Source organism: Lates calcarifer, linkage group LG11 (genome assembly GCF_001640805.2).
Source record: "Lates calcarifer isolate ASB-BC8 linkage group LG11, TLL_Latcal_v3, whole genome shotgun sequence".
Lineage (NCBI taxonomy): Eukaryota > Metazoa > Chordata > Actinopteri > Centropomidae > Lates > Lates calcarifer.
The window spans coordinates 18,538,688-18,558,480 of NC_066843.1; the positions used below are offsets into that span (position 1 = coordinate 18,538,688).

Consider the following 19,793-nt stretch of genomic DNA (forward strand, 5'->3'; position numbering starts at 1 on the left):
ACATGTGGTTAAAGCGCCTTTGCCCAATAGAAATTCACTGCCTCAACCCTGTACAGAGAAGCAGTGCGTCAGAACCTGGCATTGTTTTTAATAGCAGGGTGTGCCCTCAGCAGTTTCACAGTGTAACGTGATGTATTGTTTTAATAGCTAATTCTGTCTCCTCTATATCTCATCATGACCTGACTGAGAGATGTTTTGGCAGACTGTCATAATGTTTTCACAACCCTCAGCTATGTCTTCTTCCTGCGTAGCTCCAAACTTTCCTTCACCTCTCACACACTGACATAGCAGGTAGGCCTAGCTCACACAGGCACACACAGGCACTACTGTCCAGCCAGTCTAGCCAGGCTCTCTCTCTTTCTCTATTACCAGTTCTGACCTGTGATGTTACATGTGCTCCAGGAATGTTAGATCAATAGCCATGTATCATTAACCCACATACAGAGCGTGCAGAGCTGGAGGCAGGCGGCTGAGCAGCCACACACATGTGCAAGCCCTCTTTTCCTCCCTGCCATCTTCTTAGTGTGGAGCATCCCTCCATCCCTCCATCCCTCTAATGTTTGGGTCAGGTTCATGTCCTCTATGTCCAATCGCAGAGAGGAGGGAAGGAGAGAGGGAAGCGAGGGAAAGAGGGGAGAGAGGAAGGAGGGAGGGATGGATGGATGGAGGGAGATAAGGGGAGAGATGGACAGAGGGAGAGAAGGGGTGGGATAGAGAGGAAAAACAAGCTTTGAATACAAATGAGCTGACACACATAATGTATGCCCTCCCTCTCTCTCTCTCTCTCTCTCTCTCGCTCTCTCGATCACTGTCTCACACACGCGGATACACTCTTACTCCCTCACACACATGTTCTTGCACTCTCTCTCTCTCTCTCTTCCCTCTGTGTCTCCTCATTGGACCGAACGCTGCACAGGAGGTAATTTCTGCCACTTAATTTATTAGTCATTGCTGGTTGTTGGAACAAGCTAATTAAAAGGAGGGTGAGTGTGTGTGCGAAGTGTGTGTATGTGTGGAAGATTTGGAGACAGAGACGCTGCTGCTGCTGCTGCTGCTGCTGCTGTCTCTTCGTCTGCTCTCTCACGCTTCACTGTGGACCAGGAGGCAGCAGGGGGAGAGGAGAGGAAAGAGGAGGAAAGGAAGAGAGGAGAGAGGAGAGACGGACAGCTGGGTGGAAGGAGATTTTTGCACCACACTTTACCATCATCTGATCTGACATGGCCACCGCATAGGAATCTGGTGCCACGGCAACCGGCAGCTCGGCGACAAGGTATCCGAGGTGAGGAGGAAGGGAGGGAAGGATGAATGGCTGGATGGACAGATGGCAGGTTTCCTCTCCTACCCTTTCCTGGTGATTTCAACAGCCCTAATAGAACTGTCATGTTGTGGAAGTCACTGGTCTGCATGTTCTGTGCTTTAAATGTTAGGGGATCTGTTGTTACAAGCTTCTTCCCCAGGTCTTTGAGTGTGCCTGTGGGTGTGTATGTTGTGGTGTGTGTGTGTGTAGGGGGGGGGGTTGCTCTGTGGTATTTTGTGTTTCGCAGTGGTATTCCCCAAACAGAAGCCCTAATTATCCAGCACTGGGTAAATCCTATTATGGTTTTTACTCTCCTCCTTTACTTTGTTCTATTAATAGCAGGGACGGGTTGCCATATAGTCTGAGGAGTGGGATGTTTGTTGTTTGTTTGTGACTCAACTCAGGTGTCAGGATAGGTGTATTTTTCCGTGATTGCAGCCAGTGTGTTTTGTCTGCATGTGAGAAAGAAGCATGACTGGTGTGATTGCATGTCTGAGTGTGGTAAAGGACAAGATCTGAGTTGAAAGAGATTAGTGTGACAATGGCTGGGCAAAAATGGCCACACTGCACGCACACACACACACACACACACACACAAAATAATAATAATTAAATCCAAGGCAACATGAGAGCTGAGGAATTTATGGCTTTGCTCAGATCGACAGTGACAGCTCTGGGCTGCAGGTAAATGGTAAAAAAAAAAAAAAAAGGGGGAAAGAGAGGCTATTTCTGAGAGTGCTCTACACTGAAAAACCTTCTGCAGTCACATTAATAATATTTAGGTTACGGCAGAGTTATCTCTCTGGATGTGGCACAGAGAAACAGAATGACTGACTGACAGTTGGCATTTTAATGCTGCAATGCTGCTGCACCTTCTCTAATGATACTGCTGCTGCACCAATGTGGATTTATGCATAAAAGGATATGTGATATGCAAGAGTATTGTTTAGCAAAGCAGAAAAGCCTGTAACATCAAGCATGATCTAGATTGTTGTGCCCAATTAGCCTTTGTGTGTATATGCATTTGTGTACACACACGTGTGTGTGTGTGTGTGTGTATGTGTGTGCTCACATGCACAGGCGTGTGTACCGCATGTCCCAGGGCAGGGTGGTGGACTGCAGAGGCAGGAGAGAGGACATATGGCTGCCTGGGTCTCTACCCTTTGACTGGAGTCCTCGGAGCAGCAGGGGATTCAAATGTCCTGCTCTCCACGATGTGTGTGTGCATCAGTGTGTGTGTGTGTGTGTGTGTGTGTGTTGTGGTGCTAATTCAACTTTCCCCTCTGCAGCTTGCTTTGCTTCACATCTCCACCATTTTGATTTCAGTTCTCTCATGTTTTTATTCTGATTAGTATGTTGTGGATGTGTGATGTCCTGTAATTGTGTCTCCTTGGTTCTTAGTCTTTCTTTGTTTCCTTCCTTGCACACATCTGTCCATCCACCTTCTGTCTCTGCTGACAGGTTGGTTTGACTTTCTCTGATTGATAGATTAATGATCAGATTAGGCCCCTTTTCACTTGGACCCCTCTAATCAGATCAAAACCATCTGGACTGCCTCTTCCATCCACATAGTTACTCATATACACACACACACACACACACAAATCCATGCAGTTTAACCAGTGTTGGGCAGTAACACATTACTTAGTAACATGTTACAATGATGTGATTTTTTTTCAGTAAGTGAATCAGATTACAGTTTGAATCAGATTACAGTTTGAAATGCAGTATTCAATGTACAAGAGCAAATTCGCTAAACTCAGTGAATTCAACAATTTAGGAGACGACTGTCTTGCTGTTTTACTGAGAGTCATAATTTAGGTTGATATCAGTTGAGTGTGGTCAGTGGACAGACTGCACCAGGATGTGTTAGCTGCTTGCACAGGGGCTGGAGGTGTGGGGAGGTATTTAGCCTCTACCAAATGTGGAGAAATGTGAGTTCCAGGAGCTCCATAATTTTCTAAATTACATGTTTTTAGCTGGCTGGCTAACATTAGCCGCTGGTAAGCCTAAATCCAGGAGTCATTTGAGTTTTACTTAGAGTTGAAGGGTGTGTGAACCACTTTGCTTCAAGGAAAGGACTTCTTAAGTGCTGCTTGGATTTGACTATAAAAACCAGCTGCTTTTGTTTTAACCATATTGTCTTGTGTTCATTTTCTACACATTATACCTACAATAACTGGCCACTTGGAGGAAGCAGAAAGTTGTGAACACAACACTGACACATTTACCTTTTGATATGGCAAAAATGTTAGCAAGCAGTTAACACTATGCAACATTACTGGTCATTTGGAGTCATGTTTGTGTCCTCCTGATGAATGCAGGTCCAATATTCACTCTCTTTTAGCTCTGTTTTTGGTCTTTACCACTCCTGTAGAATATCTTGCTCTGTATTTGCTAAATGTTAAATCCACCAGATAGTTGCTAACTGTCTCTGTTTGCCGTTTGGAACTGAGCAGGTAGTGCAGAGTAGGGTTTGTTGCTTTTCTCTGAAAATGGCTGACAGTGACATTATGAGAGCAGTGGAATGAACCAGTAACGTTATGGCTGGTCTAAACAATGAGCTGAAACTCACAATAAAGCTCTATAAAGCTGAGGAAACTTGATTCTACTAGATTCAAGTGATAATTCTCTATGTTTTCACAGTGTAATTGGATATGTTGTTATTATGAAATTATTGATTCTAGCCACTTTAGATACTGATGTTTGGGTGTGGAGGCTTTGGTGTTGTTGAAAGGCATCTTTGATGGAGCTGTACTGTAACAAGCAATGCAACTAGTTGCTTGAGAGTTTACTAAAGCAAGGTAATGACTTTTTCAATGAGTAATATATACTAAGTAATGGATTGATTTTTTTTCAAGTTACTGGTCCAACACTGATTTCAACACTCCTGAAATAATGCTAATAAGACGTGTGTCGGCCTCTACCGCACTGCATACTGAGCAGTCGCCAGATTTTCTCATACTAATGAAACTGCAAATTTGTCACCCAAATCAGTGCTCAGAAAAGGCTTATGAGAAATGTTCATTTACCAAATGTGCGTGGGACAAGTCGGAAGTCTGCATACACCCCTGGGGAATGTAACTTAAGCTTTATAATTCCCATTCTTTCGGTGAAATCATCCCTGGCTTGGTGTCCCACTTAACAGATATTAATTATCAAAAGCTTCTCTGCCTCATCTATGGCCACCCAAGTGGTTTTATCTTCAGGAGACACTTTCTCAGCCGGTGGCCCAAACTGTGGGAGAGGGCCTCTTTGTGCTGCCTCCCGCTGAGGGAATGAAACACAAAGTAACACTTCCCATCAGCCTCTAGAGGAAAAGAAACAGGAATGATTTCTCCCTCTGTCTCTGTTTCTCTTTCTCTCACTGTTGGTTTCCGTTACCTGGGGCTTCTGCTTGTTCACCCTGACAGCTACTTTTTTTTTTTTTTTTGGACAAGTCTCTCTCTCTCTCACATACACACACAGCTGTACACATGCACACAGAGTCCAACCAACTCTCTCTAAAAGCAGTCTTGGTTGGCACATTGTGTTGTTCTGAGGGCTGCTAAGAGCTTGGCTTCATGCCTTATTCATCCCTCAGGCCTATTCTTTCCACCAGCGTAGAAGGAATTAGGAGGAAGAGAGCTCTCCAGCACATAACACACCACTCAACAGAAGAATGGAGGTCAACCTGTCAACTTCTGAGAAACAAAAAATCTTTTTTTTCCTCCTCTCCTCTCTATATACCACGTGTATTTACAAATTTGTCCAACCAAACAACAGGTAAATGATGGTCCATATTAACCCACTGAAAATAAAGATTGTGTAAAGAAGTCAGGAGTGTCATAGATGAAAACCTGAAAACATCACTAAATCTAGCTGAGCAATCCTACTCACTTCCGACACTGTAACGTGTGGCAATAGAAATCATCCTGAGGAATCCTCTTGTCTTCTGTAGCACAATTCCTTGTTCTTCGTCTTTGGGTTTTATGTATATTAATAAGTTTAAGTGAAAATACTGCAAGGCGTGTATGTCTGTCATCAAATGTAATATGGTGCAGCTTAAAGAAATGGTTTGATAATTTGGAAGATATGCTTATTTGCTTACTGGTGGAATTAGATGATTTATCAAATTCTCATCTTTTGTTCAACGGTAACAAAATCCACCTACCGGTACCCATAAGGCTCATCAGTTAACACGTGATATCTAATTTGTTTTAGGCGAAAAAAAGTGTAAAAATTATATTAAAGAGGACGGAAGCTATCTCAATAGGGTGTGTGGCACCTTCCAGCTTTATCTTCTACAGTATAAATTGCTCCACTTGTTATTCAGGAACATCTCTAATAGTTTGTGTATTGTTTGGTTAGTAACTGAGCTAGCCAGTTTGCTAAGCCAGCTGGCTTAGTGGGCTAACGTGGCTGCAAGACGGGGTCACATTTACCGACGGAGGTCTCCGTGCGAGCATTACAGGTAGTGAGCTAATCTGTTAGCATTGTGATGACTGTCAATGTCACTGACATTTCAGAATAAATATTGTTGTGCTTACTGCAGTGACGTTTAATTGGTACTGCTCTCCTCACTGTCTGATATTTTTCTCGTTAAACAAATTTTACCAGGTTATTCCCTTTGCTATACGACAGTTTTCTGTGCGTCCTCAATAATTTCCTCCGTACAGTAAGCTAGGCTATCTACAATTAACCTGCTGATACCTTCACGGCAGGTTGTAGCTGCCTATCCAGGGTGTATTATTGTGGCCGACTAGCTAGCATGTTCTTGGCTCGCTAGCGTGTCGCCAGTTAGTTTGTCATACACAAATTATCTTTACTTTGGTTCCTGCAGCAAATTATTTGTGGAGACAAGTGAGTGGAGTGTGCAAGATTAATTTCATCTTGAAATATAAACTGTAATATGGTGTATTGTAATTGCATTTGGTGAAAAAATATTTTCAGTTACGTGTCGATAGAGAATTGAGACTACAGTACAACAGATTGCATAAAATGCACAGCACAGAGAGGTAGATTGTAGCACAGTTTGCAGAATTTATTAGTTTTCTTGTTGTTCTTAAGGGCACTGGTGTATAATGCATCAACATCCAACAAAAGTAAAACAATCTCAGTGACTCCAATAGTAAACTGAGGAATGCACATAGCCCACAGTGCTAAGAAATGAGTTTACTTTTTGTGCATGTGTTAAATATTCATTGATGTAGCATATAAATAGATGAAAAGATATCACAGAAACAATGTGTAAAAATAAAAACAGCAGTGTGATCGTGCCGAAAGGAAGACAAGACCTCAAGGAAAGTCTCAGATCCATCCAAAGCTTATTTGTCCTGATTGGATTTCACTTAACCCCGCACTCTGGACTTGACCTCAGGCTGGCAAGTGGACTAACCTGACCTACTCTCTTTCTTTCAGGATAAGGAGACAAAGAGCTGGACAGAGGGACGGTCAGAGAAACAGAAAGAGGGATGGCAGTGGAGGAGAAGCCGGGTGTGAAGAGCAGCAGCTCCATCGTCCCTTGCTTCCTGTTTGTGGAGGTAAGAAACATGAATGTGCCAGCGCATTGCCCTGAGTTTTTTGCTCTAAGTCTGTGAACAAAACTAACAAATTTCAGCATGTATCGAAACTTGAAAGAGTTTGTTGCTTTTTCAAGAAAATGTAATTTTAACAATTAAAGTCAGTGACACCTCAATGAGGAGAGTAAAATAATAGTGACTGAAGAACAGAGAGGAGTTTCTGGACATAAGTCTCGATCATATCTCTGCTGGCTAGTTCCTGTTTCTCTGGTCTTTCACACTGAGTTGTGATTTATCTCTTTGATTGCCGGTGCTGTCAGCACGGAAAAACCTTTGTGGCTCTGAGATTTGACTCTCTATCTAACCCCCGAGCTTGATGCACTGTCCTCTACTCGCATCTCTACAATCTCAGCCTCAGTGGTAAATATTTCAGGCTGAACACTAGAGTTTGGGACAGCTCAGCAAACAAGCTCTCCATCGCTGACATTCCCACTTGGTGTAACACATCTTGCCCTGTTCCAGCACCAGGGGCAGCTGAGGCTTTGTAAAGTGGCTACAGTTGTTCTGTGGCGTGTTGAGGGTTTTCCAGCGTATTTGTGAACTGCATGATTCATCGAGGTGGTTGTGGATGTCACAGCACAGACAGAGTGGATTTCCAGCAGTTGTGCTGTGGGTTTTGGAGCTGTGTTATGCAGATCATGCTAAAGGTCATTGTCTGTGGCAGACCTAGAATGCACCACAGACAAACACACATACAGCTTCATCCCCTGTGGAAAGCATGCTCTACTTTGTTTGTGAGAGCAGTCACACAGATGACTCAGAGGGCAATGGAAGTCCCAGAGCCTTCACCAAATTGTAACTGAGGTGGAGAAAAGCATGAACTGGTGAGGTAATTGGACTGTCTGTAATCTAATTAGGACAAACCAAGCAGTCCAGAAGCTCATTGGCTTCAAGTAAGCCAACCATCAGCTTTTCAGCTGGAGTACCCTGCATTCAGAGTATTGTTCTGTAACAGATTCAAATAAGCGAAGCCATTTGTGTTGCATCATTGCATTGCAGGTGCATCATGTTGTGGTACAGATGTTACATTCTGGATGTTGCACCACTGTATTTTTACTGTTTACTGTGATATTTTTGTCTTCATTGTGATTTCATTGTGTTAATGATTCTGAGTTTTCAGAATTGAGTAAAATGTGATTATAACCTAAAACCATGTGAATTTCACCTAGAGCAGAGGTTTTTCAAACTGAAAGGCACACCTGCCCAGGGCATGGGGGTGGAGGGAGAGTCATGACAAAGAGAGTCAAAGACACTGCATGAGGTGAAAGGAACAGATGCAGGTGGTGCTCTAAAAACAGCAGGAAGGTTGCTGCAATTTGCATCAAAATTCATCACTGCTTCTTGGAGTCCTAACTCTGTTAAATCTGAACACACAGAATGATACACATTTTTTGATTCACCGTTAGTTACACTTCCAGAGGATGGCATTAGCGCTGAGTTTGAAGAAACTCAGATAAATGTGCTTAGAAATAATCGAAAACTGACGGTCCGAAAAACCTGCCTGAGAATCAGAATCAGAATGCTACATTGTTGCTTTTTCTTGGTGCAACGAGATTGGGGGGGCATTGGGGGGGGCACAGTTGTCTGAATTTTGAATTTTTCCAGGAAGCGAGGAGTATCTAGTATCCACATGATCTAGAGATCTATGATCTTTTGGTCTTGCATGGTCCTGCGTGCACAGTTTTCTAGTTGACAAGAAAATAAATCACAAACTGAGAGGAATGTTGGTGTATTTCAGATGCTCTTTACCCAAAGACCTCAACAGGTCTTCCTTGTCCACCTACTCTACTGTACCTGTGTGTCTGCTGGGCCCCAGAAGGGACCAGGATACAATAGTTACACTAACCCACCCCGCCCCTGTGAACCTCTCTGTAAAACACTGGTCCCTTTGGTTATAATATACTGTAAAAGCTCTCCATTAGGCCACTCCGCCATATGCCTCCCACACATCAGCTCTCAGCCCTCAGGTCTCAGTCAATTCCCTTGCTAACCCTACATCTCTGTGTATGTGTGTCTGTGTGTGTATGATAGAGAGGGAGAGTATTTCTATCTATTTGTACTGGGATGGAGAAGTCTAGCAAGCAATCAGGGCCAGAGAAAAGAGGCCAGCAGCTGTTACCTGTGATGGAGGGCAGTGAACAGGGTTTTCTTCTGCTTGTAGAGGGTTTTGTTACAATTTAATACCCCTGCATATGTTGTTTTAATTTGAACTGTTTTAATTAACATATACGCATAAATTGAAATATTTGATTTAAAGTGAATAATTCAAACTCTGTAAGACAGACTGGAGAAAGTGTCCAATTAGGAGGTATCAGGACACTGTCTCCAGTTTTTATGTTTTAAGTTTTCTCATTTTAAAATGAGAATCCTGTAAAGGGGTTTTAAAAATTTACTTGCAATATACAGAACTGTGCAAAAGTTTTGTGGTGTGTCTTCACAGCAAGCCTTTCAATCGCGTTTTCCAGGCGTCCATCTCACATGCGTCTGATGGCACATATATGCTCCTATTTTAATCAATGCAGCTGTCTACACAGGCTGCATAACAGCTAATGATTTCATCTCACTATATACATGTAAACACAACCAAAAGCATATTTTTATGCTCAGTCCATATGCTGAGTTTGTTTTCTTAGATTTTTTGAGCACAAAAACTAAAGGGAGGATGCTTTCAAAAATAATGCCAATGAATAGTTTTTATTTATCAGTTAACAAAACAAACAAACAAACAAATTGTAGTGAACAGAAAAATAAGATGCCACCGTATTGTGTAATGTATAAGAATTTAAACATCTAAAGTACCTAAAACTTTGAAGAATGTCTTCACACTTAAGGTTACAAGATGTGTGTATACACACACACACACACACACATATAGCAGACAAATGCTGTTTAATCAATTTCTTATCCTTTTCTCGTGTGCTTTTGTTTTGGAAACAATTAAAAAAACACATCTCCCAAACTCTTTATATATGGAGTTTTACAGCATCACCTCAGCACGTAGAGAAATCCAAAGCTTAACAGATCTGCCATGCCTAGTTACAGTTGCTAAGCTATTATTGGACAATCACTGTTTGGGGGAGGGGTTTTGTGAGCAGTCACCTGATTTTCTTCATAGACTGATTTAAATTTTTGTGAGATGATAGCTTTACTTTGTTAACATTTTTGTAAAAATGTTATGAAATACATTTTAGTGAATAATTCAACAGACTTAATCCAGAAATGGGAAATCTGCAGAGTGAAAATATTGAAAGGAGGACATTCAGCAGGGAGGGAAATCAAATTTACAGTGAACAGGCAAAATGTGTTTTAATGTGTGGTGTAAACAGTTCTGATATGTTAGTCTGCATGTAATCTGGCAACTAGACTCATGTTGATGCAAGTTGGAAATCAGGGCACTGAGTCACAGTATGAACTGGGTTTGGAGGACTCGATCTCATTGCTGATGCTGTTGCTAAGCAGTGAGCAACATCACAGACTGTTCTCTCTCTTTTGCTGCTTTGTAAGCATCTAATTTACAATTAGGCATCTCAGATGAAAATATTGCACATAACTTTTAATTGCAACTTAAATTATTTTCCTGTATATATTTTTAAGATTTTTCTGAGTATTTTTCATTTTGCTGTTGTTACCTGTTGTTGCTGTCTCTGCTGCTGTAATGCAAGAATTTCCCTCACGGGATCAATAAACTACATTTATCTTATCTTAATTTTTTCGCAGAACAATGTTTTTTTAACTCTTAAATCTGTAAATGATAGTAGATGAGGCCTTTGTATTGTTATTGGATGATACAGCAGCTCTGTTGCACAGAATTATTTCCATTAATTATTCTGTAATTATTAGTTCTGTCAACCTTGTTATTAAAGCATGACTTAAATGTCTATCAAGGATAGGTTCTATCGATATATATCGTTTTATTGCCCAGCCCTATTCAGCACACACTCACTTCGGCAGTCATCCAACCATTCCCCCACATGGAAACGCCCCAGGTAGTTCGTCAGTTGTAAGCCTAAAAACGTGTCCACAATCACACCTCCAATGGCAGAGAAGCAAAATCACATACATAATGTTACCTGCATGTCTCCCATGTATCCAAGGCTCAAACGCTGGAGCGTCTCGCTGTGAATTGACAGAGCTAACCACTGAGCCACTCCGCTGCCTTAAACAAGTAGACAACATTGACTATGAGGTGCTTTAGTGATTAGTGCTGTCACCACTCCAGTGAGAAGGATTCAGGTTTGATTCTCGGGCCTCTCTGCATATTCTGCCAGGAGTTAATGCAGCCCAGTTTCTTGATACTGCAGGCTGTGATGGATACGTGAGTATCCTTCATCCATGTGTATGCTGGGTCAGGGTCTGCTCCATGTGACTCAGCAATTTGCAAACAGCAAAACTAGATTAAGAACTAATGAATTATTCACTTAAAAAATAATGAATAATGATGATCAACCGTTTGCAACATTCTGAGTAACCACAGCTTTTGCGCCGTGAACCATATATAGAGCAATGTCACTGAACTATTAATAAATTAATATTAGAGAAATGGGCTCGTGGCAGGGAGGCATTCTGGAGTGCAAAAAATATTTGGGGAAATTTGTGAGTAACTGACCAACAATATAAGGAAAAGTGATGCAGAATACATTAAAGAAATAGTTTGACATTTTTTGTTATAGGCTTCTTTGGGATCTTTCCCAGATCTTTCCCAAAAAACCTAAATTTAGGTGCTGTTATAGGGATAGGTGTGGCATTGCCTATCAACCGTCCCCCTCCACACCCCCAGCTTTTAATATATGTGTGTGTGTGTGTGTGTGTGTGTGTGTGTGTGTGTGTGTGTGTGTGTGAGAGTGAGAGACGTGACCATACAAAGCCAGAAGGACCTGCTCTTTTATTTAGCCCCACACCTCATCAGCAGTTACCATGGAAACCAATCAGCCAGACTCATTCTCCGTCTCTGCTCTCTTTCTTCTGACTCCTTTCATCCTCCCTGCCCTAATCACAAGTCACAACCTTTTCTATCAGTGCTACCCACTCAGCCATCTTGTTCTGCGTGTCTCCTCTATCCCCTCCATTTTGCTCCGTCATTTCCCATTTTTCAGCGTGATTCCTCTGCCCGTGCTCGTCTTTCGTCTCTGATTTTGGCTAGATTTCTCCTGGCCATTCACAGCTGCACAGATATCGACACCACCTCTCATTAATTTCTATTTAATCCTGTTTTACTGTGTACAAATCCATGTCATCATCTCCCCTCTGCATCTAATCCAATTCTGTAAAGACTGATGATACGATAAAATGAATTCTGTAACCTTTTTCACCCGGGGAACAAAAATAAATGAGTCAGTCTTGCCCTAGCACATTTTATTTACATTTTGTTGATATTTTTCTCTTTGCATTTACTCTCTGCCATCTGGGGACACGCTAGCACATTTGCAGTTTAAAAGTAATTTCTGTTTAAAGCTAATCTGCTGCGTGCTTCAATGAAGAGGTGCAATGGAGAATGCAGCTTTCTATTGTGAAGAGTCTCTGATTAGACACTTATCCAGACCAGTGGAGGGGCGAACATAAAGCCCCATTCCATGACTGTAAATACTTTTTACAGCCCTCTTCACAGCTCTGCATATAGGCTGCTGCCACTGTCATGTGACAGACTGGGAGCTGTTTAATGTGACCTTTTGACCTGTATTAAAATTTTGTCACAAGACTCATGCTGCAGATGTAGCCCTTGGCTGTTTTATACCAGTTTTAATTTAGGACATTTGGGATTTTTTAAATTGTTATAAGTTTGCAAATTGTGCCTTTATGACAATAACATATTAGGGGCTGCATGAACATTATTAGGGAGTATTCATGAAATCCACATATATGTCTTTAAAGACCAGTAAACATAAACAACATAATCAATCTGGCTAGGGATGCCCTCATTCTTGTATAAAATGAAAAATAAGATTCACGCCCCCCACCCCAGTAATTTTCACACAGTCCCTTTAAATTAAATTTAGGATTCCAGCCTGAGTGTTAAAAGCTTTACTATTAGGTGGGGGCTGTTCAAATTACTTTTGTTTTTTCAGCACAAATCTGCAGTGAGGCTAAAGATGTCTCAAACACTGAATCTCCCATGTTGCAGATCACTTATCATGTGCTCGCAATTGGGTTAGTGTGGGTGTGATGTTTTCCATTGCCATTATCTAAATTAAACCACACATGAGCAGCCAACATCTTAATCCTCCTTTTCCCTGAGGTATATCATGAAAACGCAGATTCTGTGGATGGCTGTCTTACATTAATCTTACAGATAGGAACACAGGATTCTGAAGACATTTCTATGATTTTTAGTGTGGAAAATGGAAATCCTCTGGTTTTTGTTTTCTTTTCCAAACTGGTCCAGTACCATTTTTGCAGAAGTTAACATGGATTTGTTAACAGCATGACTTCTGTGTTCCAATTACTCTATTATAATTTAGGAAATAGAGTCATGGAGAAGAGTTGTTGCAATTTCTCCACCAGAGGGCACTGCTGTAACACAGCTGAAGCTCCCTCACAAGATACAGGTCTACTGTTCTCAACTTGTGTGGGGCTTTTGAGTGTTTCATATACTTTGAACTTCACCTATCAACAGAGATTTTGACACAACCATCATTAAGTGTCTTTTCATTGCTTATTTTCTCTCTTAATTCACTTTGGCACAAAGAAGTAGAATGTCTCTCATGAGTGTTTGTATTACACACACACACACACACACACACACACACACAAACACACAGCCTCACAAGCCTCATTAACACCTGTACAACATGCAGAGATGAGACAGAGAATAATCAGCATGTCTATGGATGCCTCCTGTGTCTAATGGTAGGCCAATGTGTTTAATGGTAGGTAACACTCTGGTAGTTTCACACCTATCACAGGAAGTCTCCCCTGTCAACACAATCAGTCACACATAAAGTAGGCTGAACATCAAAACGATATCAGGGTAAATGAATATCCACTCAGAAAAGGCAAACATGGAGCCCAGAACAGATGAGTATGAAGTGTCTCTCAGATGTGATCAAGCAGCATGATATTAGATGTAACAAGAGCAGATTTTTCTTTGGTTTCCAGCTGGTAAACATCATAACCAGGATCGACTGTATGATGTTGGGTGGCAGCTTCAAATTGATGCTGTGATGCAGAACAAGCCTCTAGACTCTAATGAATAATAGAGTGTCCTTTTATTTTCTTGTATATAATTTCCTGTATCAACAAAATTCTTTGTTTTACATCTCATGCTTTTTACTTTTTTTCTTTTAACATGTATTGTGTCACCTAAAAATGCATTTTCTTACATTGCTTTTAAAATTATGGACTGATTTTTTTTTTTTAATACAAAGTGCACACAAATGAATTTGATCTGATTATTTTTTCACTTCCAAGAGGAATTGTTTGCAGTTGTGTGAAGATTTAGAAGACCATTAACCCATTAAGATTGTACTGTGTATTTAAAAGTTACTTGTAGTCAATAACCCACAGGAAATTGTGTTACTCAAACTCAACTAAATAGTACATTTTGTGGGATCGATATTCAGCTGCAGATCAATACATGTTTGGAGAGTGAACGGGTAATTTTGGCACAGGTACAGTGTATGTGGGACTGAGTGTGTTTGGTTTGGTCAATGTGTGCGTTGTTGGTAATGAAGGAACATTTGTGTCTGTAAAACACAGTCTGATTTGAGTTTTGATACTTTTTGGACAACAATAGATATGACACACAGCATGTTTTAACTACACAGTCAGTACTCGTTGATTGATTCATTGTTGTCTTTTGTCTTCTTGAGGAATTTCTGTACAGTAAGAAAAATATAGAATATCAACAGATTCATCCATTAAAGCAGCTCTGTGGTGGCTACATGCACCCATAGTGGTTTTCAGCTTGAAAAATACATTTAGACAATTCATCATCAACAAAAAAGTAAAACCAAACCCTGCTCTTCTAACTGCTGTTCTATACTCTGGCTACTTCTCTGACATTATTTATTCATGGCGAGTGAGTAATACACAGATTACACACTGTATGACTTGGCAGACAAAGGAGTTTGGAGCTCGGGGCAGGTAGTGGGCCAGTAATAGCTGTTTTGCTGCAGTGTAATCTCTGTAATGTGCATGCACAGGGTTTCCCCATGGTGCTGTGTGCACTGCAGGGGTGTGTATCTGACCGCATTGAAGACATGCAGAGAGGTGGATCCCCAACTGTGCTTTTGGTCGTCTTATTATTGTAGTGTATTATCTGTTGAACGACCACTGTAAGGCAGCGTACATGATGGCTGGCAGTAAATGAAATGAGATCAACATGAGAGGTGTTTTTAAAATGGGGGAAAGAGGACTGGACTGGAGGATGATTAAAGCAATGCTCCTCTCATCTCTTTTTCTCTTGTTCCCATTGGACTTTCCTTTCCCTTCAGCCCTTTTCCACATAAATACAGCACAAAAGCTCCCACTCTTTTTCTCTCCTGCTCTCTCCAGGTCTGTTTTCACCTCACCTGCCCATAAACACACACTCACCCAGAGAAACGCAGGCCAAAACTCTTGCAGCAACCCTCTGTTTTTGCCAGCCCTCCTCTCCTTTTTTCCCTTTCATTCGCTCACCCCATCTCACCCTGCTCCCATAATCCTCGCACCCTCTCTCCCCTCTTGCTCCCTGAACACCTCCTCTTCTCCCTCTTCTTTCTTTTCTTTCCCCTGCTGCTGGACTCCCAACAGCTCTGTGAATGCACCATTGGCTCTGCTGCTTTCTTATTCCAACTCCCATTCCTTCACATTTTTCTCTCTTAAGTACTCCATCTAAACTTTTATAGTCTATAAAATACTCTTCTCACTCTATTATTTTCATTTGCTTGCAAACAACTGACAAACCTTTCAGGCTCATTTTCATGTGGAAACCATTTATTCAGCTTCCAAAGTCTATTTATCATGTTCTGCTCTGTCAGAACACTTGTACAGCTCCAGACATTATTGTTTTAATGTAGCTGTTTGTCATCATTTGAGTAAGATATCAATAGAGAGAGTGATGGTGCACGTTAAAAGAGTTGTAGAGGAGAAATATGTTAAGAAACAGCAGGCATCAAATGCAGTTTTAAAGACTGGCAATCTGTTTGTATTCCTTATACATCACTGTACAAAAACCTTAACAGTATGGATGGTGAGCCAAAAATCATATTGTTAGCAACATGCAATAAAATTGTCCCTATTAAGTCATATAAATAGGTTAATTACACCGACATAAGAAATCATGTGCTGTTATCTAAGACAATAGATAAAAAAAATAACTTTGATAAACCAGTGGCCTTCTGGGGAGCCACATTAGGCAGATCACATTCAGACAAAATCAATGAGAAGATGATGTGCACAGATCAGACTGCTGAAGTATTAGCTGTCAGAATAGGCTTGAAGTCAATTACTTGTACTCTACTACTTCCACAACTATCAAATGATTGCTATCAATGTTTTGAACATTGATTTGATGAAGGCTCCCAGTTTCAGTTTTTAATTTTTAATGTGCATCTGGATCTAGATCTTCTATATTCTCTCTCCATTGATCTTTTTAATCTAATTTAAAGGGGGGGGGCTGACATTGGGCAGGCTCGAACTGGGGCTCAAACCTGGAAACTTCTTGCTGTGCTTGCTAACCACTGCACCACCGTGCTACCCTTCACATTGAGCATTTATCACCTTCAAAAGTTGTTATTTTGATTACGTCAGCAAACCGCTGCCTATTTAAACACCTAGCATGCAGTGCAACATCAGTGGTCTTCTGGAGTAGTGTTTTCGACAGCTGAATAAAAGTAAATGTTTCACTGTCTTTTTAGTTTTGTTTTCATCTCCAACTAATAAGTATTTAGTTCTTTAGCTGCTAAATGCTCCACTGTGTTCACCAGCTAGTTGCTAATTCTGTGAGTCTGATCTTTGGTTTATAGAATATAGTTGGTTGATCAGGGATTTTTTTTCTGTGAAGAATGATCAAAAACAGTAAAACTGTGGGCAATGAAACCAAAACAATAACCTGAAAGATGTGAAAACTCTCTGCAGTTTATCTATTTAATCCTATTCCTTACCAGTTGATAGTGTTACTGCATATCTGTATTGTTTGTCTACTGAATGAGGAGATAATTCTGTATTTATTGTTTAATTTTTCAGTGTACACAAACTTTTAGAAATTCGTATGAAAACACTTGAGCAACACAACAGTCTTTTTAATACACAGTACTACTGCTGCATCTGCTTCTCCCATTTTTTTTTCTTTTTGTCTCCCAGTCCCTTCAGCCCCAGCCTCAACAGGGAGCCTCTCTTGTATTTAGAATGACAGATTAGAGATCAGTACAGACCACGGCACTATTCCAACTCCCGCTGCGAAGCTGTAATTAGCACTGACCGCCTGTCAGTTTCCAGTTCACACAAAATAACCCACATTAGGATGACAGAAATCTTCCTGTTTGTAGAGCTGTGTCAGGGCATTTCTTTTGTTTAATGAAGGGTAAGGAAGAGACACAAACGAATGGGAATATAGGAGTGGGAGTACGGTGTGTGGGTAGGGATGGTGGTTGCACTGGTAATGTATTAGTAGGTAGGAGGTTTTTGGCTTTAAACCTAGTTCAGGAAACACATTCCAACTCACTATAAAACAATACAAGGTCACAGTCTTCAAAGATCAAACATGTCTTTCTGGAGTATGTAGCAGAGTAAACCGGATACATCAGTGTTTCAATAATTTATTGTGCTTTTGCCAGGAGCTGTTTAGCTTAGCACAAAGACTGCAAACAGCTCACTTGGCTCTGTAAAAAGGTAACAAAATCCACCTACCAACACATCTAAAGCTCACTGATTAGATTAACACGTTATATCTTATCTAATTTGAACATAAACAGTTGTGAACACAGTGTTGATATATTACCACATATTAAGTTGATATGATAAATTTGTTATGAAACAGCTGCATATTTTTGCATCCACTAGTTACATAGCAACATTAACATTTTGAGTTTTTGAGTCATGGTTTGGCCACCTGGTGAATGTAAGTCCAACATTCACTCTCTTTTAGCTCTGTTTTTTGTCTCCACCAACCCCTTTAGCTTAACGTGCCACTATGTTCACCAGCTAAATATTAACTGCAGCTTGGAGCAGAGCAGGTAATGTACCCCCCCCCCCCCCCTTTTTTTTCAGCCGAAAACAATGCAATGAGAGTGAAACAGAACAATAACTTCACAGACCGAAAGAGTCAGGTTATAATGTGTGACACCTTTCACATCATCAGTCATAGCCACTTCAAATCATCAGAGAACATCATGGGTCAATATTACACGATTTCAGTAACCATTCTACAGTCACGGAGACATTGGTTGAGCCACCAAAGACACCTGGCCATCACACACAGACACACACACACACACACACACACATACTTTTATGTTGGCCAACAGCCATCCATTTAAACAGACACAAATGCAGCCACCTACATTGATCGAGCAAGGGAAGCGTATTACTTTATTTTCATGTTAAACAATTCCACAAGCTGAATCATAGTCATCACCTGTGATGCTGTCAGCACTGTGAGTCCCTGTGTGATGGAGAGAAGCAGAAACCTGTGTAGAAATAACAGTCAAGAAAGGAGGACATGAGGGAGAAGAAAATGGAACAAAAGTTTTTTGGCTGCCACCCCGAGCTTTGCACCTGTTCCCCAGGACGTCCGTTCTTTCTTCTTTTACCTACTTTTACCCTCCACACTCCTCTGTCCTTGCATTCCCTCCTCTTTACCAGATCCCTTTATTTTCTCTTCCTTTTCTTATCTCTTCTCTACCTTCTTCCCTCCTTCCTTCTCTACTTCTCCCCTTTTGAACCCCATCCCTCCTTCCATTCTTTTTCAATCCCCTTCTGCCTTTTTCCCTCCTCTGGGCTTCCTCCTCCTCCAGGACTCCCGCCATGCTGGCCAGGTGCAGTGTAGCGTGTGTTGATGGCAGGCGTCTTAATGGACAGCATGTGTCTGACGATGGACCCCTGTGCCTCATCGTCCTTCTGCTCTAAATCCTCCGTCCGTAAAACACAAAACTGCTCTTTCAGGCAACACAGCTTTAACAGCATCTAGGGACATGACTGGACCTCCAGAGAAATCGAGAGAGAAAGAGAACAACACAGAAAGACAGACAGACATTGTGACCTGTGTTAGAGCTTTGTGGCTGTTACATATCCTGTGGAGGTCTCTCTTGTAAAGGTGCAAAATGTAACATTTTAGTATGAATACATCTTTACTATTTTAACTTAAAAAGAAAACTGCGATCTGAGGGAATATCACAGAGGGAAGACTGGCAGCTGCATTTTGTTGTAAATCTATTTGATTGATTTACAGCACCAAACAGGAAGAGGGCAGTGTACCTCCAGCACAAACTGAGCTAAACATTTAAGTGACAGTAGCAATGATATTGAAAGGCTGACGTAAAAATCACCTTCCAAAATGTTTATTTTCTTCAGCAAAGAAAAACAGAAAGCACGGATCGCCACCAGGATGAGCAGCAGAATCAGTTTTCCAAAAAAGAAACAGATCTGGGTACTGTCTTTCATTTTGAGCAATACCAATTTTAACAATATTTCTGGGCGGAGTCTACCAACCTATTTGTATGTTATTTATATTGATGCACCATAATCAATATGATCACTTCTTATGAAGAACCCTTGATATCATCACTGGCTTTTCATGTGGCACTACATGAAAAGTAGATCAAAGTTTACCCTTAATTGGGAAATATCTCAACATGTGGAGGATAGATTGGATTGTAAAGACATTCATTGTTCCCAGATGATATATCCTCTGACTTTTCCTATATTGCTACTAACAGGTTGATTTTGGTTCAAAGTGAAACATCTCAACATCTATGGGGTGTATATGCATGAGATTTTGTAGAGACATTCATGGTACTCAC

At 41.0% G+C, this 19,793-nt stretch overlaps 1 protein-coding gene across 4 annotated transcripts in view; it reads left to right on the forward strand.

Annotated features, from left to right (window-relative positions):
• Positions 1-822: 822 nt before the first annotated feature.
• Positions 823-19,793, forward strand: part of plppr2a (phospholipid phosphatase related 2a) — a 46,691-nt gene continuing 27,720 nt past the window's right edge. The window contains exons 1-3 of one of the 4 annotated variants that reach the window (XM_018698683.2): positions 823-919; positions 1,102-1,279; positions 6,698-6,819. In XM_018698683.2, coding sequence (XP_018554199.1) covers positions 6,751-6,819 — 69 coding nt within the window. In that variant the 5' untranslated portion in view covers positions 823-919; positions 1,102-1,279; positions 6,698-6,750. Of the gene's footprint in view, positions 920-955; positions 1,280-5,448; positions 5,751-6,697; positions 6,820-19,793 lie in introns of those variants that run through there. The other 3 variants (XM_018698685.2, XM_018698682.2, XM_018698679.2) reach the window with 3 other exon arrangements.